This window comes from Conger conger, chromosome 9, assembly GCF_963514075.1.
Source record: "Conger conger chromosome 9, fConCon1.1, whole genome shotgun sequence".
NCBI classification, from domain to species: domain Eukaryota; kingdom Metazoa; phylum Chordata; class Actinopteri; order Anguilliformes; family Congridae; genus Conger; species Conger conger.
Window position 1 is genome coordinate 36068148 of NC_083768.1, and position 22943 is coordinate 36091090.

Sequence of the window (22943 nt, forward strand, 5' to 3'; positions counted from 1 at the left end):
AACTGGTGCAATGGTCTAATTTCCAGAACAGTAAACCTAGGACTTGGTAACCATCCAGGAACCTAGGGAGTACTGTGGACACCTGCCCCGTGAAGGCACCTATCTCCTTCTCCTGACCAGCACCCACCACCTGGAGAGCAATGCTGCTAAATCTGAATTGATTAAATTTGGATTTGGACCATTTTTAGATGGAGATCAAAGGCCTGGTTTCAGCTTATAAGCAGGGGAAACCAAGCGATCTGGGCGGGTCTGTAGCCAGACCGCCATGCACACCATGTGTATAGCTTCTATGTACAAGGTGTCTGTAGCCAGACCCTCATCTTTGTTACCAGGTATTTTTTTGTAATACTTTTATTTCTATTTAATTTGTAATTGAATGTGATTAAGTAAGTAACCTGCCTGGTAAAATAAATTAAAACTTGATCTGTGTGGTTTCACTTACTGAACACTCAATGTTACGCAATTACGCGGTGTATTGTACCCGTAGACCTCTGTCAGTAAGTCACTCGCCTCCGTGTGGTAGTTCATTCATGGTGAAAACCGTCGTAGCTAAGGTTGGTCTTCTTGGGTCTCTGAGCTGCAAACAGACATACACAAAGCTAGCCCTGCTACCTCTGAAATGACTGCAGATATCTAGCCAGCTCATGGGACATGCACATAACGTGCGATGTGACATGTCGTGGTACCAGCAGAGGACTGTTCAGGGAGCCCGTTACGGTACAGGATTCCTGTAGCGATCAAGTCCAAATTACAACTAAGAAATCTACCAAAGGTAGATAACTAATCTAAAATTACTATTAAAATGGAGTCCGATATAACAAAGGTAGATTTATTGGCCCTATAGTGGAGATTCTTGGTTAGTCGAGACCAGTTGAAAGCAGAAGGCAGAGTGGTACTACTGTCTTTGTAACGTGGTTTATTTATTGCCTAATTGAGTTTCTCCGCATAGCTGTCGGTAACATTTAACCCTACTAACTTTCTTTCAGCAACACCAGAAGGACAAGCACGCAGACACCTTTGGCCCGCGCTGAATTCCGCCGTTGGATTAGCATGGGGTTCCACAGTAACATGACAGGCAATAATAGAATAACAAGAGGGAAATGAAAATGCAAACTGCGTACACATAGACCAACACGTAAAAAATACGACTCCGGATTCGGAAGTGGACATGTGCACAGAGTTGGAGATGTAGTGTTAGTAAGAAACAAGTGCAAACACTTTGCTGAAACTAAGCAAGTAATCAGGGATAGCATAGGAACGTGGAGCTATAGAACAGCATGGAAAATAGGAGATAACGTTAGTGAGTTAGTTATGTGATGAAATCTAAACTACCCAAATTAAGTGACTGTTAGTTTATTAGTTAGACAGACAATAAGTATATATCAATATAATTAGTACTGTACAATGTCTAAATTAGTAGTTGTTAGTAAGAATAGTGCTTTACAACATTAACTAGCGAAAGAAGCCGGTAGTAATGCTTAAAACTCTTGGCGTTTTAACTGGAGGCAGAGGATGTGTCACATGAAAGTCCATGATCAAAGTCTTACGCAGAACCATCCATCCATCCATCCATCCATCCATCCATTATCTGAACCCGTTTATCCTCAACAGGGTCGCAGGGGGGCTGGGGGGCTGGAGCCCATCCCAGCATACATTGGGCGAAAGGCAGGAATACACCCTGGATAGGTCACCAGTCCATCGCAGTCCATCGCAGGGCACACACACCATTCTCTCACACACACTCATACCTACGGGCAATTTAGACTCTCCAATCAGCCTAACCTGCATGTCTTTGGACTGTGGGAGGAAACCGGACTACCTGGAGGAAACCCACGCAGACACAGGGAGAACATGCAAACTCCGCACAGAGAGGCCCCAGCCGACGGGGATTCGAACCCAGGACCTCCTTGCTGTGAGGCGGCAGTGCTACCCATTGCACCATCCGTGCCACCTCCTTACGCAGAACAAATTTAAAAATAAAAAACCTACAACACGCTGGATGCATAAGTGTGCACAGCCTTTTATAATGGGGACTGTAGTTGTGTTCACAACGAACCAATCACATTCAAAATCATTTCAAATGTAACTGGCATACACTTGTCATCAATAAAAGTATAACCCTAAATAAAGATCAGCTATTCCTCTTGGATTTCCTTTTTTCAGGGTTGCATCGTACTGGGATAAACATGTCCAGGACAGAGTTCACAAAATATCTACAGGATCACAATGTTGAAAGGTAGCAATCAGGAGAGGGGTATAAAATAATTACGGTACATTCTTGGCTCTGCAAATGCGGTAGTTTTCTTGATGCTAACAGTTGACAACATTGTGCTATGCTATCATCATATCACCATGGCACCATTGTACCATGAATAAATAATACATATTATTCAATATAATATTAATGGTGTATTGTTTATTTATTTTTCATGGAAAAAAGTAGTTAAGTTTATGGAACTGCTATTAAAAACTCCATTTTTCCGATAACATTCATCTTGATATTGACAAACCACAGCTTATAATTTTATCCTCTAAAGAATCAGACACATAGACCGCCAGTATTGAATGCTTGGAGATATTTACAGTGAGATGCTTAACCTTGTTACAGGCCCAAATCAACATTTATATCGTTTGGCACATATAAGGAAATTTTTGTTCACAAGCTCCAATTCTGGTCTGTGGATAAAAAATGAGAGAGGAATCAGTACATTTTTATCATATTTTTCCTGTAATAATAGGGAGAAGGAGACCATGCTTACCTGTTACCACGCAATCCTCTTCATTCAAGTTGCTTGGTTCACCAGAGGCCGAATTTCTATAGTACACGGCAGTACCATCAGACCATAACCATGTTCCCTCCTGAACAAGAGAGAGGCAAATCAAATGCATTACCATAATACTGTTTTCCTTTTCTTGAAAAAAGCATGGGCACATAAAATATGCGTGAATGTATTACATTACTTTACATTACTGCCAATTGGCAGACGCTCTTATCCAGAGCGACATACAACAGCGAAGTGCAAACCCATAACCAGAGACAAGTGCACCGAAAGACCCCAGAGGGAAGTACAGTTTCACATCTGCTTCAGATTTAAGAGCACACACAGATGGGTAATAAAAGGCTATGACTGGAGACAGCAGCAGTCACCACTCAGCGAGGTCATTGCTCCTCACCAGTAATCTTAATCACTTGCCATTAATCAAGTGCAGGCAATGATTGACAGCAATGTTGCCACGCTGTTTGGGGCTGTTTTCAGTGCCGAGATGCAGAGAAATGCAAAAGACATTATTATTGTGCTTAGCAGGCATGTTAGTTCTTTCAAAGCAATGGGAAGTTTGACTCCATGTAAAAAGTGCAGGTAGGCTACCCCTAAATTGAATCTGTAAATGTGCAGTTTCTATTATACTGTTGCACCCAGTTGCTCAAAGACATTCTTTCCTCTCACCCAGTGTATCATATCAAACAATTGCTTTAATGGTGTTCACAACTTTTGCAATTATACTGGTCATTGGGACAATCCAATTCCTACAATATCTCCTAAATTGGACGTGGAAATTCTGCAAATTGTGCAGATCCTTTCTAACAATACCTTGTGGACGTCTGACAGTCCAATCCAGAATGGTTCAATTGTGCCCGAATGCTTTTGGAGTTCCACTTGAAACTTTTGATCTTCTTCGCAGCACACTGAAGCCAGCTTTCCTCCAAGAAGCAAACAGTTCATCTGAGAGAGAGAGAGAGAGAGAGAGAGAGAGAGAGAAAGAGAGAGAGAGCTTATTTTGCTGTGTTTGATCCTCTAAATCTTTCTGTGATTATTTCACCAAGCTTGAGAGGTGTTTGTGTTCTGTCCAATAACCTCTGATCCATGCATTAAGCTCAAAGCTGACAATGGAAATAACTTCACTGTTGTAAAAGCTGCTACCTGTTGTGAATTCCTCTTAAAGGGGTAATAAACCCTTTTTTAATCTAATGAAGCTGTGCCACTCCATTTTGTGCAAAATAATAGCAACCCTGACTGAAAAGTTTTGTTTGAGTCACGCCCAAATCCGTGACAATCAGGGTGAAAACATGCATAAACGTAATCAAATTAACTCTCGATCCAGGCGGCAAGAGAGGGCACGCCCACAAAAACATCATAAGATCTCCAGGCCCCCGCCCAGAGGGGAAAGGTCTGCTGGTGTTTCCAGGAAATAAACCAAGCAGTCAGTTGCATGTCTTTATAAGGTATCATGTGCATTTGAAATATATGCGGGACAAATCTTAAAACGAGAGACGTTCTTTTTGGAGAAGTTTTTACATATGTTTTACATATTCAAAAAGCATTTCAACTTATTGATGTTTTTGGTCTATACTTCTATCCTATGAATTAATCTTCAAACAATTACCAACATTGAAAACTGTGAAGGGAGGGCTATCATTTATATAGATTTTTCTTTTGTTAGGCGACAACACTAACGACAAAACTAGGAAAAATGCACTGTTGGGGATGGTTGTCAAATTCGTACTTGTATTGCAGTGATGCAATTGCAGTGTCCTGTTTGTACACACTTCTTTGCTCTTCAATCCATCAAGATCAGGAAAATGTGTCTCCTGCCTGCAATAGGCTACAGCTGAATAGTTACAATAGTTTGTACTTGCACTGTTATGCCAGGGGGAACAGAGGAATCAAAAGCAGACAGGTGTGAAGAAAAAATGGTTTAATAGCAAGAGCAGGGTAGACAGAGTGGAGTCAAAAAACAGGCCAGGGTCAAAAACCAGGGGGTCAGTCCAACAAGGCAGAGGTACAGATATCCACAACAACCAAAGAAGAGTCCAGGGAAGCAGGAAGGGGTCAAACACGGGAAATCCAAACAGAAACACAGCAAGGGCAAACAAACAAGGCACAGGGAAACAAACAAGGCTCAGGAAACAAGGCTCGGGAATAAGGAGGCTAGAACTGGGGGAAGGAAAAAAGGGCTTGGACAGGACAAGATGAACTAGCAGGGTGCAACTGAAAAGGACAGGTATAAATACACAGGGGAATGAGACAAACTAGGCAGGCGTGCTAGTGAGGGCAGTCTAACAAATAAACATCAGGTGAGACACATGAAAGGGTAATAGCACAATAACGAGGGGGAAACGAAAACGCGGACTGGATTCACAAAGACACACATGTAATACAAACGGCTCCGGACTAGGGAGTAGACAATTGCAGAGAATAAGGAGATGCAGAGATTCAGAGAGACAGGTGCGAATACTTCGCTGAAACTAAGCAAGTAATCAGTGATAGAATAGGGAGGCGGAATTACAGAACAGAATTGAAACTGGAGACGCGTTAGTAAGTTAAGTGATTTAAATTACAAATACCCTAGTATACCCTAACTAGTGAATGTTCGTTTGTTAGTTTGACAAACATATTAGTGTGTTAGTATAATTAGTGCTGTACAAGTTCTATGTTAGTTGAGATTAGTATATTAGTGCTATGTACAAACATGAAATGGAGAGAAAGCAGGAAGTAAGGAATGCAAGATTGGAAGGAAAGTTGAACCCCGGAACTACCGTAAACACCTGAATAGTGGGGGACGCAGACAGGGGAGTGACTGGGTGAGTAAACATTCAGACTCAGACATTACAGGGGAAGACGAGTGCAAAGACTAATGAATATAAACAGAACCAGACATGAATATGAAAAATAATAAATTACAAGAATAATGATAATAAACAATGATGAACTAACACAGGACAGAGCACAGGAACATAACATGCACAGAGATATACTGGGTACTCCAAAGATGTGTCTCGACAGAAAAATGTCTCAAGCCAAAGTGAAATTATGGCCCAGTATAAATGGGCGCTCCACAAGTCACATTGGGTCAGGCTCTGTCATCTCAAGTGATTTTGGGGGTTTCTAGCGGTCACTTACTGTCATCATTTTGGCTGGCTTACGATTGGGAGTCTTTACAACAATGTTGCATTCATATTAAATGTCAATAAATATTGCTTAATTAAATTGTGAGTTGACTGAATGAAATATACAGTACTGTGCAAAAGTTTTAGGCAGGTGTGAAAAAATGCTGTAATGTAAAAATAGAAATGTTAATAGTTTATTTTGATCAATTAACAAAAAGCAAAGTGAGTGAACAGAAGAAAAATCTAAATCAAATCAATATTTGGTGTGACCACCCTTTGCCTTCAAAGCAGCATAAATTCTTCTTGCCTTCAAACCACTTGCACAAAGTCAGGGATTTTGTAGGCATATAGTCTGGTGTGCGATTAACCAATTACACCAAACAGGAGCTAATGATTATCAAATTAATATGTAGGTTGAAACACAATCATTAACTGAAACAGAAACAGGAGGGTTAAAACTGGGTGAGGAACAGCCAAACTGTGCTTCCAAGGTGAGGTTGCTGAAGACAGTTTAATGTCAGAAGTCATACACCATGGCAAGACTGAGCACAGCAACAAGACACAAGATAGTTATACTGCATCAGTAAGGTCTCTCCCAGGCAGAAATTTCAAGGCAGACAGGTTTCATGTTTAGTTATTGTCTTAGTCATTCTATTGTCATTTTATTGTCATGTCACGTATTATGTTTGTCTAGTCTCGCCACGTTCATTGTTTAGCATACACTTTATTGTGTCTTTCTGCAAACCTTGCGTTCATGCTTTCTCTCTCTCCTTTGCTGATGCTCATGCTTCCCTAATTTACATTTTCCCGTGTCTTCTTACTAATCTACTAACGTTAGATCAGGATTGGGTAATACTAACATTCTAACCATGTGTTCATGTTTACCTTATGTTTCTCGTGCATATCATTTACTAATTTACTAATGCTAGGTCAGGATAGGTTTATTACTAATTGTCTTGTTAACTTGTCAGTCCTCTACACCTGATTTCCATTCGCAAGCTGCTCTCAAGCTAATTGTCTACACCTGTCTACAGCTCAGTGTTCATGTCATGTCTTTGCAAAATTGTTACCTCCTGTTTATCAGTGCACTTTTGAGCATTTTTCCAAGCCATTGCCTACCTGTTTTAAGATCCAAGCCTGTTTATTGACCATCGTTATTGACTCCTGTTTTGTTGACCATTGCCTGCCTGTACCACAAACTCTTGCCTGCTGTTTTTGTGCTTTTGCCCTGCGGAGCGGACTCCAGTCTTGACTCTTGCACTGCCTTCGACTCCAAGCCTGCACTTCTGCTCTGCTGACAGTTTTCCTGCTTACTGGACTTTTTGCATGGTGTACCGATTTCGAGACTGCCTTCTCCCTCAGTACTGTACTTTGGTTTTGGCTGGATTTTCTGTGTATGAGCTTTGCTTGTTGGACAATCCATTAGTAAAGCCCTGACGGGACTTTATCATAGCTTTGTTGTCTGAGTCGTGCAATTTGGGTCCAACCTCCAGGCACCCGTCTCATTCCAGATGTGCTGTCCAAGCACTGTTGAAGAAGCACAAAGAAACGGGCAACGTTGAGGACCCTAGATCCAGTGGTTGGCCAAAGAAACTTAGTGCAGCAGATGAAAGACACATCATGCTTACTTCCCTTCAATCGGAAGATGTCCATCAGTGCCATCAGCTCAGAATTGGCAGAAACCAGTGGGAACTGGGGTGCAGAAAAATGGCAGCAGGTTCTCTGGAATGATGAGTCAAAATGTTAAATATTTGGCTGTAGCAGAAGGCAGTTTGTTCACCGAAGGGCTGGAGAGCAGTACAAGAATGAGTGTCTGCAGGCAACAGTGAAGCATGGTGGAGGTTCCTTGCAAATTTGGGCAGCATTTCTGCAAATGGAGTTGGGGATTTGGTCAGAATTAATGATCTTTTCAATGCTGAGAAGTACAGGCAGATACTTATGCATCATGCAATTGTAACGGGTGGTACGGCACCCGTGTGGTAGGGGAAGACTACTGAATGCTATTATCTCCAGACGGCAGGGATATACAGGATCACGTCCTGACCCCACTGCACAATGCAACTTGGCCCTAAGCTATACTGTGAGGGAGGCAGTGAGGGCTTCAGGGTTTTTAACTGTCACGGTTTACCTGAAGGGGTTATGGCCTAGTGTGTGTGCTGGCATACGCTAACACCCGGCTATTTCCCTATATCTCCTTCATAGCAGTATTAAGGAAAAGCTGCCCCTACTCTGGAGAGTATTCATTAATTGACATTGTAAGAACCAATTGGTTAAAATGTATTATATTAATAACATTTTTAAGCTGTAGATTGTAATGGAAAATGTTTAAAAGTAACAAAATTACAGTTCAGTACTCAGGTTTAACATATAGGCTAATCTTCTACTCTCATTAAACCTAGTCCCACTGGTGAGATATTTAAACTAGCTTACCACTGAATAGCTGCACACTTTCTGGCAAAACCCAACCCAGTACATGTATAACACCTATGTACTTACACTTAGAACTCACACATTGGCACACTTCAAAAATAATATTCAATAAATTCAATACCTTCAAGCCATTACATTCTGCTAATCAGATGTAGAACCAACATTGGACCACTGTTACCCTAAAATAAACTGAATGTCAGATAACAGATATTCATTAACCTATTAGCTTTAAATAGCTCATCAATAAAACTTAAACGCAATTTGAAGGTATTGATCACAGGTGACAGATGAAATACACAACATTATGCAGGAACATGTTATAATGATCAGAATGTCCTAATTACTATGGCCATCCACAGGTGAGTGTTTAGTGTGTTGAATGTGTAGAAATAGGCGCTGAGAGCAGTTCAGAATGTTCACGTTGACTGGAGCACCATTTAGAGGGGTGTATGTGGTGTAGTGTGTGTGCGTGTGTGCGTGTGTGTGTTACGAGTGCAGTAAATAGTCCGCAAAGTTCACATTGTCCGTTGCACCCGCGATGTGTGGTGTCAGTGTTTGCCCGCCAAGTAGCAATGCTAGTCACGGAGCTCGTGAGCTGACGTCAAGAGTGCAGTAAGCAGTTCGCAACATTCACATTGACCGTTGCACTCCCTTGTCAGTGGAGAGACTCGATTGGCAGGCAAATAGCTTATCTCTATCCAGCCAGTAGGAGAATGCCAGCTATAAGTGCCATACACACAACTTGCGCTGCAGCAGAGCAGAGGGTTAGCAGCTAGCCTACTTAGCTGAGACTGGAGAGAGCGGGAATCTTCTCTTCAGGATAGCAGGCTACCGTGGTATGTAACGTAGCAGGCAGCAAAATAACAAAAGGGACAAAACCCATATAGCGACGTCCGGAAGCACGGGATATACTAAAATAGATACTTTTGCTCTACTTTAAACTAAGCATTACTTAATAAACATCCGACTCGTCTTCACGTCTTCGCTGTGCTAGCTGGTTAGCTTCAGCACAGCAACACAATTCGCTCACGTTAGCAGCCTCCACCGTAATGTTGTCCCGTCCTCTTCGGAAAGTGTTCTCAAATCTTGCTCCTTTCTTCAGGCAGGATCAGACCGCACTAACCGGCACTTTAGGGCGCAACTAATACGACCGAGTGGTAAACGTGTAAAAATATCGGAATCAGCCGATTCACACAACTGCCTTCACGCTCGCGATGTTTCTAGTTTTACTACTCTCTCCCTCTTTGCGCATGTCCTCGCTCGACCACCGTTCCTCCGCTCTCATTGGCTGATAGCTTTTTGAGGCATTCTGTCCTAAGCTAGGGGAACTGGCATGGGCAATGTAGTGATATCGGAGGATGTGTGGAATTATGTAGCTTAAATGTTCAGTGTTAGTCTGTTCATCCACACAATACCACCAGGGAGGCATCTGATTGGCTCCAAATTTATTCTGCAGCAGGACAAGGGCCCCAAACATACAGCCAATGCCATTTAGAACTGAAGAAGGAGTCCTGGAAGTGATGGTCCCCACAGAGCCCTGATCTCAACATCATCAAGTCTGTCTGGGATTACATGAAGAGACAGAAGATCCTAAATCCACAGAAGAACTGCGGCTAGTTCTCCAAGACGTTTGGAAAAATCTACCTGCCGAGTTCCTTCAAAAACTGTGTGCAGGTATACCTAGAAGAGTTGATGCTGTTTTGAAGGCAAAGGATGGTCACACGAAATATGGATTTGATTTAGATTTTTCTTCTGTTCATTCACTTCTTCTCTTCATGCATCTTGTTAATTGATAAAAGTAAACTATTAACATTTATATTTTTGAAAGCATTCTTATTTTACAGCATTTTTTCACACCTGCCGAAAAACTTTTGTACAGTACTGTATATTGTGTATGAGAAATTAGTAAACTAATTAGACATTCACAGCTATCGAATACCTTGGACACAATGCATGGAATTATTATTTGTTTATGTTCCTTTGTTCAACACCCCTCCTTCAGTGCAGACAGATTTACTTGGGGGAGCGACATGGCTCAGGCAGTAAGAGCAGTCGTCTGGCAGTCGGAGGGTTGCCGGTTTGATCCCCTGCCCGGGCTGTGTCGAAGTGTCCCTGAGCAAGACACCTAACCCCCAAATGCTCCTGACGAGCTGGTCGAGGCCTTGCATGGCAGCCAATCGCCGTCGGTGTATGAATGGGTGAATGGAGAAGCATCAATTGTACAGCGCTTTGGATAAAGGCACTATATAAATGCCTGCCATTTACCATTTACCATTTACTTCTACAGTCCTAGGTGACTGGCCGGGTTGTCTGTGCCTGTACCATTAAAAAATGCTAAATGCATGGCAGATGGAGTGGCAGTAGATTACCATTAATTTATGGTAAAATTAAAAATATTAATAATATATGGTAAAAATAAATGTCAATTTCAGTACTTGAATGTTAATTACAGTTAAAATATTGGCTTATATATTGTAGTATTGGGAAGTTTGACAGGGACGTGTGCAGTTATTTGTCGTTGTCTCCATTACTATTGGTCCAATTCACATCAATTGTTTTAGGATCTGAGATAGTCAATCATGCGAGTTCTTTATCCAGAGGTGAAGACCTGGGTCAAGAAACGCAACCCATCAACTGCTGCAGAGGCCGCCACATTGGTGGAGAATTTTGTCGCAGCACACAAGGGCCCCAGACGCTATCGCTACGCTGGAGTGCTGGATCGTCAACCCAGGGGTAAGTCTGATGGTACTGGTAGAGGAGCTGGTTCTGATATCCCTAGCCACAATAGCAACACACCGCCCATCCCCGCAGACAGGGCCAGGTTTAAAGGCATAACTTGTTTTAACTGTGGTGAGGAAGGTCACAAGAGCCCCTCGTGCCCCACCAGAAAGCCTAGGGATAACCGCCTGTGCTATGTGCCCATCCCCACCCCACCCTTTGAGACCCTAGAAGACAAGGGACCCTGTTATCACTGTTGAATTAAATGGTAATCCTGTCACAGCACTTGTAGACACAGGTTGTTCACAGACACTGGTACAAGCAGATCTAGTTCCCCTTGAGTTTAGGAACTGCAGCGATAAGCTTACTATCCATTGTGGTCATGGTGACCAGAGTGAGCACAGTACAGCTGATGTATATGTCAGGGTGTGTGGACAGATATACTTACTCAAGGTAGGGCTAGTTCCAAAACTCCCTTATCCAGTATTGCTGGGTCAAAATTTCCCTGTGTTGCCTGAGTTGGTGAACAAAACTGCTTGGTGTGGTGTGGTTACCAGAGCTGTGGCCAGAAAACAGCATATTGACATGTCAGAAATGCCTTATTATGGTGAAGATGTTCCAGCAGAGCCCACATGCACTAGAGAAGAGAGGTGTGATAAGCGCAAACAGACAGTTGGGGAGATTATAGAACATTCAGACATGCAGTCAGAGTCAGATGTTGATCCCCCAAGTTTGACTGATGCTGACATAATGTTTAATGGTGATTTTGCTGAAATGCAGCGTTCAGACCCCACATTGGCCCAATTGTTTAAGAAAGTCCAGGGTGGGGCTTGCTTCGTTCCTGTGCCTGGTAAAGAAGTCTTTGTCATAACAAGTAACCTCCTTCACAGACAGAGTGAGGAAGGTTTGCAGCTAGTTGTCCCTGCAAAGTACAGAGAAGAGGTGCTGAAGCTAGGTCACTCAATACTATGGGCCGGTCACCTGGCTTATATGAAAACACTTCGGAGAGTCAGTAAGCGTTTTTATTGGCTAGGGCTTTTTGCTGAGGTGAAGAGTTATTGTAAGTCCTGTCCCCAGTGCCAGTTGTCTGGAGGCAAAGGCCTCACTCATGCCCCTTTGATTCCCTTACCTGTTGTTGACACCCCCTTTAAGAGGATTGGGGTAGACATAGTTGGTCCCCTGGAAAGGGGCAAATCAGGGAACAGGTTTATTTTGGTCATTTGCGATTATGCTACCAGGTACCCCGAAGCCTTCTCCCTAAGAATAGTCACAGCGGAACAGGTTGCCACTGCCATGTTACAACTCTTCTCTAGGGTAGGGAAGTATTCCCCATGAAGTATTAACAGATCAGGGCCCCAACTTTATGAGTAAAACCCTTAGGCAGGTCTATGATCTGTTAGGTATCAGGCGAATCAGAACCACTCCTTACCACCCACGGACCGATGGACTTGTTGAGCGTTTCAATCAGACCCAGGTGAACATGCTCAGGAAGTTTGTGACTGACACCGGAAAGGACTGGGACCAGTGGTTACCCTACCTGCTGTTTGCGTACAGAGAGGTCCCCCAGGCGTCAACGGGATTCTCACCCTTCGAGCTGCTGTATGCACATCCGGTCCGTGGCCTGTTGGATGTTCTGAAGGAGACCTAGGAAGGAGAGACCTCAGGCAAGATGGATATCATCTCCTACGTCTTGAAGATGAGGGAGAAGCTGGCAGCTGCAACCGCCATGGCTCTGGAGAACCTCCAGAAAGCCCAAGAAAAGCAGAAGGCATGGTATGCCCGATCCGCCCGTACATGCTGTTTCCAACCCGGTGACAAGGTCCTGCTGTTGTTACCCAGCTCTGACAACAAACTGCTGGCAAAATGGCAGGGGCCCTACACTGTGACCCGGAAGATGGGACAGGTGACGTATGAGTTGCACGTGCCAGACCGCCGCAAGAAGCACCAGGTTTTCCATGTCAACATGCTGAAAAAGTGGAGAGAGAGGCCGGAGCCGGAGCCACAACTGCAGCTGCAGCTGGACGTGTCTGCAATGCTGATCTGAGCAGTCCAGGAGGAAGAGGAGTACAGCGAGTAGTACTTACCTGGCCGTGAGGGGGAGAGCAAGCTGGACCTGAGTCATCTGCCAGAGGATCGTCAGCGTGAGCTCTGCAACATCCTGCCAGAGGGCCTCTTCACGGAGCGACCAGGACGAATTGAGCTGGTGGAGCACCGGATTGTGCTGAAGGATGAGGGGCCAGTGAGACAGCCATCCTACAGTTCCAGAGCGCCTGCTGCCGGTCCTAAAGGAGGAGCTGGACATGATGCTGGAGCTGGGGGTCATCGAGCCATCCTTCAGCGAGTGGAGCAGCCCCATCATACTGGTTCCCAAAAAGGACGGTCGCCTGCGATTCTGCCTGGACTTCAGGAAGGTCAACACCCAGGCAGAGTTCGACCAATACCCTATGCCAAGGGTCGATGACCTGGTTGAGCGCTTGGGTAAGGCCAAGTACCTGAGCACCCTCGACCTTTGTAAAGGCTATTGGCAGGTGCCATTGGCTGAGGGCAGTAAGGAACTGACTGCCTTTAGGACACCTTTTGGGCACTTCCAGTTCACTGGGCTCCCCTTTGGCTTGGATGGGGCACCTGCAAGCTTCCAAAGGCTAATGGACAGAGTCCTCAGGGGGACTGAGGACTTTGCTGCCGCCTACCTTGATGACATCGTCATTTACAGTTCCAGCTGGGAGGCACATCTGCAGCATCTACAGCAGGTCCTCTCCTTGGTGAAGGAGGCGGGCCTCACCATCCACCCAGACAAGTGTGCTTGGGCCAAGGAGGAGACCTCATACCTTGACTATGTGCTGGGCCAAGGTGTCATCCGCCCACAGGTGGGGAAGGTGGAGGCCATCATGGCCGCCGAGCGCCCTACCACCAAGAAGCAGGTACGCTCCTTTTTAGGGCTGTTGGGTTGGTACAAACGCTTTATTCAGAACTTCTCTGAGAAGGCTACTGTACTGACCGAGCTGACCCACAAATGCCAGCCAAACAAGGTGGAATGGACTGTGGAGTGTGAAATTGCTTTTAAAGACTTGAAGGACTCCTTATGCCAGGAGCCTGTGCTCCTCAGCCCAGACTTTGAAAAGCCTTTTACGGTTCAGACTGATGCTTCTGAGCACGGTCTGAGTGGACAACTCCGACCAGTGGGTTACATCAGCTGTAAGTTGCTGCCAAGGGAGTGCAACTACTCTACGGTTGAGAAGGAATGCCTAGCCATCAAGTGGGCACTGGACTCTTTTAAATATTATTTGCTGGGGTGCAGGTTTACTTTAGAGACTGACCACAGGGCTTTGTCTTGGCTGGGGCGAATGAGGGACTCTAACGCCAGGATCACAAGATGGTTCTTGGCAATTCAGCCATTTGATTTTGAAGTGTTATATCAAGCGGGGAAAATGAACTGTACTGCTGATTTTCTGTCAAGAATGCCACAGGGGGCATCTCCAGAAGGGGGGGGGGGAAATGTCACAGACTGACCCGTGATGCTTACGCAGCGCATAGGTACAGGCAGCCATTTACTGGCATATCTAGAAGGCAAATGTTTGTACTTTATATTCCACTCAAAACGTTCGTTCAAAACTCATTGTTATTTCCATATCTCATCTGTATTAACTTTATCTACTTTCAAGAAATGCAACTGTACACACTGGCTGTTAAAAACATTCTCATTTATTGGTTAAAACTTTACAATTACATCACCCTATTCAGTTTACTCACCACCATACCGCCTCACACTTTACTTCCTGGTTGGGAAACCGAGGGACACTGCCACTAGGGGTAAAAGTAGAGGGGTTTCCCGGGGTGATGTTGGGTCTGACTATTTTGACAGGGGTGTTTTGATATTCTTTGGTGAAATGGGGTTTGTATCTGTTTAGAAGCAATTTTGGTGAAATAAATTGGTAGTGTGCTTTTGTTTATTTTGTGTTTGTTTCTTTGAATTATTATTTTGTAGTAACGATAAGATTATGGAGTTAATTGCTTTATGTTACACAGTGGGGTTATCCAGTAGGTGGGGCTACAGCTATCTCTAGGCTGTATTAGGCCCCATGGCCTCAGTTTTGGGAGAGAGGTGGACAAGCGTGTCTGTATGAAAATTGGCTGTTGTTGCACAGGGTCTAGAGAGAGACATAGCCTGGTGAACTTATGCCTGTTTATTTTGATTTTGATCAGTTTTGATTTAGCATTTTTGAGTGTTATTACACTGTAAATATTTGCACATACTTTTGGAAAAGACAAATAAAAAAGGAAAATAAAAAAATAACACTTTTGGAAATCACTTGGCCTCATCTGTCCACTTCGCCGCCGTTCATCCTGCCACATCCCCCTGATTTAAATACAAACTATTTATACAGAAACTGCTGAAATACATGTTTTAACTCCAGAAAGTAGGGACGGGCGATACCACAGAGTTTATTTTCGGCTAGTATCCTGATACCGATACCAATACTTTTAACCCTTTCCATTTTGGCCCCCAGGAAGGCAATTTCAGCCTATTTTGTACAAGTCCTATAAAAGTGTCAATATCTCAAAGACTATTCACTGCATACACATCGTTGAAGACGTAAATTAAAGAAGAGGCTTGTACCATTCATAATTCAATGACACAACAAATGTATGTCATACAGTGTACACAAAAGATACATAAAAAGACATTACAAAACGCCTTATATGTTTCATATCGTTTAACACTGAATATCTCAATTCAAGTCAATTGTCAGTTATTTTTGTGCAGAAACTTCATCTCAATGTGAGTACAAGATTTATAAAAGATATCTACAGGCATTCAAATTCTCCATGAGCTTTTCCAAAACTGCACCCATATCTCCTCAATGTCCCCAAACCAAAAAATACAAAACATCTGCATATCTTTTTGTCCAGACACATGAATGATCAGAAAAGGTTACTTTTCTATTAAACATGATTTTTTAAATACAAAATGTACAGGAAATGTACCTTTACCGTGTGTTTTATTCACATATATGAAAGCATGGTTTATAAAGCATGCCCAAGGTGTGGAAAAAGCTCTCCAAAAAGGATTACTCACCCTGTACAGACCTGTATCACATTTAAAATGGTGATAAACTTTATTTCAAAATTAGGTTTACCAGAGCCCCTTAGCCCCAGTAGTCCCGAAATTTGCAAAACAAACTTGTATTTCTATCAATCACCGGACATGGAATAAAATTGAGCTAAGAAAAAACAACGCGTTTATTTATGCAACTTCCGAATTGTATATTTTTGTTCTCATATTGGAACGTAATTTTTTGACGTAGGTAAATGGTATCAAAGATTGTGAGAATATGCCTTTTATTTTCTGCATCTGTGACCAGGTCTTGATTGTAAACCTGTAAGCGAGGCTTGGGAGAGCCTGCTGTTTCATTACCCTGCATTGCAAATAAGAGTGTTTTAACAATCTGGCATCGCCATTCTGTGGTTTTATTACGTCACAGTTTTTTGTGTGATATAAATATGAATGCAACAATAATTTGAAACATCAGCATCTCAACAACAGAGTGGATGGGGTTAAAAGTGTTCTTGTGTACATTAAAAAGGAATGACGCAACAGTTCAATCTTCTTTCTATGATTAAGCACACCAATTATCCACAAAAACACAGCACCAACTAAACTCTTTCCAATGCCAGTCTTTATGTCTTCAATGTGAGCATTTATTTGTTCATGCAGACGAGAGTTGGAATAAATGTACATGGCTGTCCTGTTAGCAAGCATTAGGTGTATGTGAAAATGAGCAAACAGACTGACAGAAAGCAGAATATAAAAGATCTAATTGCAATTAGCAATGGATCTCATCACAGGTAAACTCACCAGAGGTCAAATTAACCAAATAAAAACATTCAACCTAAGATGATGTGTGAAAATAGAGATGCTTCACTTTCCCCCAAAATAACCCCGATCAATTAATCCATCAAGTATTCTGGGAAGATACTGAAACAAGAGCAACTTCAACCGTGGGAAGGCTAGTGTGATGTAACAGCCAAATTTAAAAAATGCTGGGCGGCCATTGGAAATATTCTTTAACTTACGTGTGAAAGGGGTTACGAGGATCAATCCACCCATCCCTACCAGAATGTCAACTATCCCTTTAAGATGTTACCTCAGGATCAGCCCAGGATTTCTTCTCTGAGATGTACTTGAAGCAGCGCAAATCATTGGGTGTCCACCCGGGAGGGCAGAAATTCTCTTCATCTTCCTCTTAAGCTGCCAAGGAAAACAATCACACAATGGGCAGGTTTCTCAGTTCTCTGTCAATTATCAATTGTTTTACAACTAGTAAAGCAACCTCATGTCCAATTATTGGTTTCATTTCAGCAAAAGAGAGAGAGCATTAGCCCATTGATGTGTTATATTTGCCACCAACGCCTTTTGGATTATCATGACTCAAGACTTGCATGCATTGCTTATAACATGAGGTAAAAACAATACAAAAAATACAAAAATAAATGACTCACCCAATGTCATGCTAGAAAGAACAGCAACAGAGAGGAATGCTGACAATATGAAGGAGGCTCTTCAGGAGGATGAAGGATGGCTCTTCAGCTAGGAGGAGAGACAGATACATCACCAATAATGCTCAATAAAGAGATAGCACTATGAATGGAAGGAGCTCCTGTGGTGCTTTATATTATGTAAAAATAAGCCAACAATAAGCCTTCTGTTACCTTTTGGCAGCACGTTGGGTTTGATGATTAGGAGAGGAGTTTCCTTCTTTTGGTCTTGACTGAATCCGTCCTGGCCTTATAGATTGTTTGGGTGACTCACCCTGACTGAGGGGTTAGGGTGAGGTATGGGTGTGGCGAACACTGTGAATGTTGCTGCATGTTCTCTTCAAACCAGCTGTAACAGTGGTACTAAACTTGCGGTTGGCACTTGGCTGATACCGGCTATGAAAAGACAACAGACCTTGGGAATCTGCACAGAAAGACAACAAAAGAAAGACAAAAGCTTTTGCTCATTTTCACAATTTACGTATTGTTCCCCATTCATTTCTATGTACATACTGTTTCATACTAGTCTCTGGCTTCTGCATGAGCAGGATGTCCCATGCCACACCTTTCATATGGCAAAACCCATGAGACTGCTATTTTTGGCCACTTCCATCTCCAGCTCTCTATGCAGACACCTGTGGCCATAACCACAGTGAACATTAGTTTGGGAAGATCTCATGTCCTCAATCAGACTCAAACAAATTGTCCATCCATCCATCCATCCATTATCTTAACCCGCTTATCCTGAATAGGGTCGCAGGGGGGCTGGAGCCTATCCCAGCATACATTGGGCGAAAGGCAGGAATACACCCTGGACAGGTCGCCAGTCCATCACAGGGCACACACACCATTCACTCACACACTCATACCGATGGGCAATTTAGACTCTCCAATCAGCCTAACGTGCATGTCTTTGGACAGTGGGAGGAAACCGGAGTACCCGGAGGAAACCCACGCAAACACGGGGAGAACATGCAAACTCCGCACAGAGAGGCCCCGGCCGACGGGGATTCGAACCCAGGACCTCCTTGCTGTGAGGCAGCAGTGCTACCCACTGCGCCATCCGTGCCGCCCCAAACAAATTGTATCAAGGCAAATTATGTGGCTCACTGCAAAGGAAGGAGGGAGTTGTGTGAGCCTGGAATTAAAAAACATTTTCAACACATTTGCCTGCCACCTGAGAGACAAATGAGTAGCATACAGTGCCATGAAAATTTTCCCCCATCCTGGTTTCCTCTATTATTGCATATTTTTCACACTGAATGTGTTCAGATCTTTAGACAGCATGTAATATTTGGCAAAGTGAACTGGAACACAAAAAAATCATTTTTTAAAATTATGTTTTCGTTAATTTCATTGACAAAAAAACAAAATCTATGTTATGCAATGGCCAGCTCAGGCACCGGACCTTAATCCAATCAATAACCGGAACTGAAGAGGGTAGTTGATATGGGCAAACACAAGAATGTGCAAGATATTGCAAGAATCAGCATAGCAGAATGGTCCAAAATCCCTCAAAATGTGTTCCTTATCCTTACAGGATAACAGGCATTACAGGAAAACTGTTATCCTTACCAGAGGTGGATGCATCAGGTACTAAACCAGGGGTGCCAATAATTCTGGAGCCCACTGTATGTTGCTGGAGCTGACAATACAAACTGATGTCAGCAGTTTTGACTCATGTATGCAGCCTTTTGAGTTTGGAATATCTATTTTGTAATATATGCACACAACATTTATCCCTGTTATTGTGTACATACTTGTGTACATGTACATGTACATACTTTTTTTCTGTTCCAGTTTTATCATGCAAGGTTCGATTGAATTATGTGAAGTTTCCAGACAGTTGGCCGGCTCTGGATGATGCTTATATACAATTTTGTTTTATGCTAAATGCCAAATTATGATGCATGCTCTCATATTAATTTCTTCCAACACATCAATTTCATATCAATAGTGTCATATGCGGTTAGTACAGACCACATTATCGACAATTTTTAAAAGACAATTTTTGGATTAAAAATGTAAATGCTAAGAAATATTGGACTCACAAGCTTTTGATCAGTTTCACTCCCGCTGTTTTCCCGCTGAACTGTAATTGCCAGGAATGTCCTACAGAAAAACATAAATGAGTTGAAATGTTTTTGAAACTTTTTGACAGAAAAAAACTGGATAACAAGTTATAATAACAATCCCTTATAAGTCATGTATAAGTTACTGATGAACTAATCATGAACAAATTCTCCATGTACAAATGTGTATTAAACTTTGTTATGCATGGTCTACCCTTTTTAGTTTCTTATGTGTTACACATGATCTGTAAATGTATAAATGAATCATTTATGAACCATTTAAGTTTTTTACAGTCACTAATCTTTCTCACCTGTTGAGCATGAGCAAGCAAAGACACAAAAAAATGTTTATGGAATGATGACAAATTTTATTGCATGAAATTGCAAAAACAATTCAACTCAAAATATCCTGCCATGAAGTTCTCTTTTTTGGTAAACTTCTAAGCACAACCACACACCTTCCCATGTAAGCATTTAAACATGAAATTCTCCTAAACATAACAGACAAATTATGTATATTGCCAATCAACTGTTGCCCCCCACGAAACACTCACCTGTTCAGCTAAACATTGTATTCCCTTCAACAGAACACCCCTGATCACCTGTTACCAAATAAACTATTAGGTCAGTAGGAATAGAGTTTTGCAATCTCAAGAATGAGTCGCCATAGGAGCCCATTAGGGGCAAAACATTGATGTTATTCAAATACTGACAGGTGGTCTACCTGTAACTTATCTGTGTGGTTAATATTTCTCTGTATGCAGCACTCCTGTTTCCAAGAAGAGATGCTATGCATCAGACCTATGTTCAGTGTAGTCCAGTTTGAAAGACTCAGATGTGACATAAACCTTTACACCAATTTACTTTACACAACTTACAAATAACATTCACTATAAACATGTACAAGTGCATCTCAAACAATTAGAATATCATGGAAAAGTTAAAAAAATTTCCAAACAAATGCAAAAAGTGAAACTTTAATATATTCTAGATTCATTACACATAAAGTAGGGCGGCCTGTAGTGTAGTGGTTAAGGTAAAATGACTGGGACACGCAAGGTCATGGTTCTAATCCCAGCGTAGCCACAATAAGATCTGCACAGCCGTTGGGCCCTTGAGCAAGGCCCTTAACCCTGCGTTGCTTCAGGGGAGGATTGCTTAGTCTAATCAACTGTACGTCACTCTGGGTAAGAGCGTCTGCCAAATGCCAATAATGTAATGTAACATGAAATATTCAGAGCCTTTTTTTGTTTTAGGACAGCCCCTATCCCAATGTTGGATGCATCCACTTCCACAATGAACTGGAGGGAGGGGTCCGGGTTAATGAGGATAGGGGCTGACATAAATCGTCCCTTGAGAGCAAGGAACGCTTGGTTAACTGTTTCGTTCCACTGAGACTTCTTCTTGACGGAGGTGAGAGCAGTGAGGGAGGCTGCGATGGTTCTATAGTTGCGAATAAACCTGCGATAGAAGTTGGTGAACCATAGGAAACGCTGTAAGTCCTTATGGCTACCCAGTGGCAGCCACTCCACCATCACAGTGACCTTCTTGGGGTCCATGCAGATGTTACCCGCAGAGACGATGTACCCCAAGAATGAGGTAGTGTGGCAGTGGAACTTGCATTTATCAGTTTTGACAAATAGTCGGTTTTCCAGGAGACGATGGAGAACTTTGCGGACGTGCGTAACATGCTCCTCTTTACTACGGGAATGTATAAGAATGTGATCCAAATATTAAAAAAGGAACTTGTTAATAATACCCCCCAGGATGTCGTTAACTGAATTCAGGAACACGGCAGGAGAGTTTGTAAGTCCGAATGGCATAACCAGGTATTTCCCGTAGCCAGTCTTCCATTCATCTCAGATACACACCAGATGATAAGCACTGTGAAGATCCAGCTTAGTGAATATGGTGGCCATGAGGGGGAGAGGATAACGGTTCTCGACTGTGATGTCATTGAGAGCTCGGTAGTTGATACAGGGGTGCAATGAACCGTCCTTCTTGCCAACAAAGAAGAATCCATGATGGTATGCATTGCACTGCTGCCACACAATTGGCTGATTAGATAATTGCATGAATAAGTAGGTGTAATAAAGTAAAAATGTACCTAATAAAGTGCTCGGTGAGTGCATATATAAGGCCCGAGCAGGTATTCACACTCATAGATAGATCATAATTGTTTCAAAACATTCCAACAGTTGAGTAAAGAAATTTCATGTCAATAATATGTGCTACAAAGTATGTACCTATGCAAATGTCGATATGAGCATGGCGTACATGCAGATGTGCAATGTATATAGATGTGTATAAGTATTTGCAGGAGTATGTGTGCATATGTGTACAATATCTATGTGCTCACATGTGTAACTTGCATGTATGTGCACAGTATGTGCACGCCATATGTTGTGAGATCCCAGGTCAAAAAACAGGCAGCAAAAAGGTTTTAAGTGCAAAAACTGAGGTTAATTTATTTTCACAAAAACAGGGAAGGGCAAGGGGCGATGACAAAGAACAAAGAACACAGCTGTTTCAAAGCTTTTGGCTGGTGGGTTCCCAGTGTCTAAACTTCCCTTGGCTTAGGGGCGCAGCACTACTCCAGGCCAGTGGCAAACTAAATGAAAAATCACACACCATTCGCACAGACACAGAATTCACCATAACGCACCCCCCCAGTTCTGGAGAATTCCTGTGTTTAAAGCCCTTGGCCTCATCACTTAACGCAGCCCATCTGTGCTTGAGGGGGTGTGGCCAGCAGCAGTTCACCATCACCAGGTGGACCTTGTTGGGTCCTGATGAGCTTCAATTATTCAATTATTGTCCTGTAAACTGGTACTCCGTTTCCCTTCAGGGTCCTAAAGCCCTCCAGCATCTCAGTAGGGAAATACCTTCCCTCAATCACCTTACCCAGAGGTATTCTCCAACGGCAGGCCCTTGGTGAGGGCCAGGTTGGCCCAGTGGTACCCTGAGGGCACATAGGGGTGCCACAATGTATGGACTGAATATGTACATATAAGGGTGTATGCATATATGTGTGTAATAATTATAACTTATCCTTTCTCACAATGAAAGTGTTGTAGGAAGGAAAGGACAGAGCCCAGTCTCATTGTGGCTTAACTGGGCTGAGGTGAGGGAAGGCAGGGGATATGTCAAAGAAGTTTATAAAAATAATTGGTGAAGGGTGAAACGTGGAGGGAAAAAAAGTTTCATGAAATCCCGATTTGCATCTGACAATGTTCCAAGACTTGCATGTGGTTCATGCGCGGTGCTTTCATTTGATGCCAAGATGGCTTTTGATCGGC

The 22943-nt window shown here is 42.8% G+C and overlaps 1 protein-coding gene across 1 annotated transcript; it reads right to left on the minus strand.

The window, feature by feature from the left end:
* Positions 1 to 524: 524 nt before the first annotated feature.
* On the minus strand, positions 525 to 17546 carry LOC133137648 (lactose-binding lectin l-2-like). Its single transcript, XM_061255987.1, has 5 exons — positions 17537 to 17546; positions 17182 to 17279; positions 3591 to 3722; positions 2760 to 2859; positions 525 to 577 (listed from the first exon to the last, which is right to left on the minus strand). The coding sequence occupies exons 1-5, from the start codon at positions 17544 to 17546 to the stop codon at positions 525 to 527; spliced, it is 393 nt and encodes a 130-aa protein (XP_061111971.1).
* Between the last annotated feature and the right edge of the window lie 5397 nt (positions 17547 to 22943).

What these genes read in the sequence shown, in the direction of transcription:
- LOC133137648 (XM_061255987.1), bottom strand. An exon ending in AATCCTGGGCTGATCCTGAG is followed by an intron (nt 3,723 to 17,181) that starts GTAACATCTTAA and finishes TCTCTCTCTCAG; the next exon opens with ATGAACTGTTTGCTTCTTGG. An exon ending in GACTGTCAGACGTCCACAAG is followed by an intron (nt 2,860 to 3,590) that starts GTATTGTTAGAA and finishes TCTCTTGTTCAG; the next exon opens with GAGGGAACATGGTTATGGTC.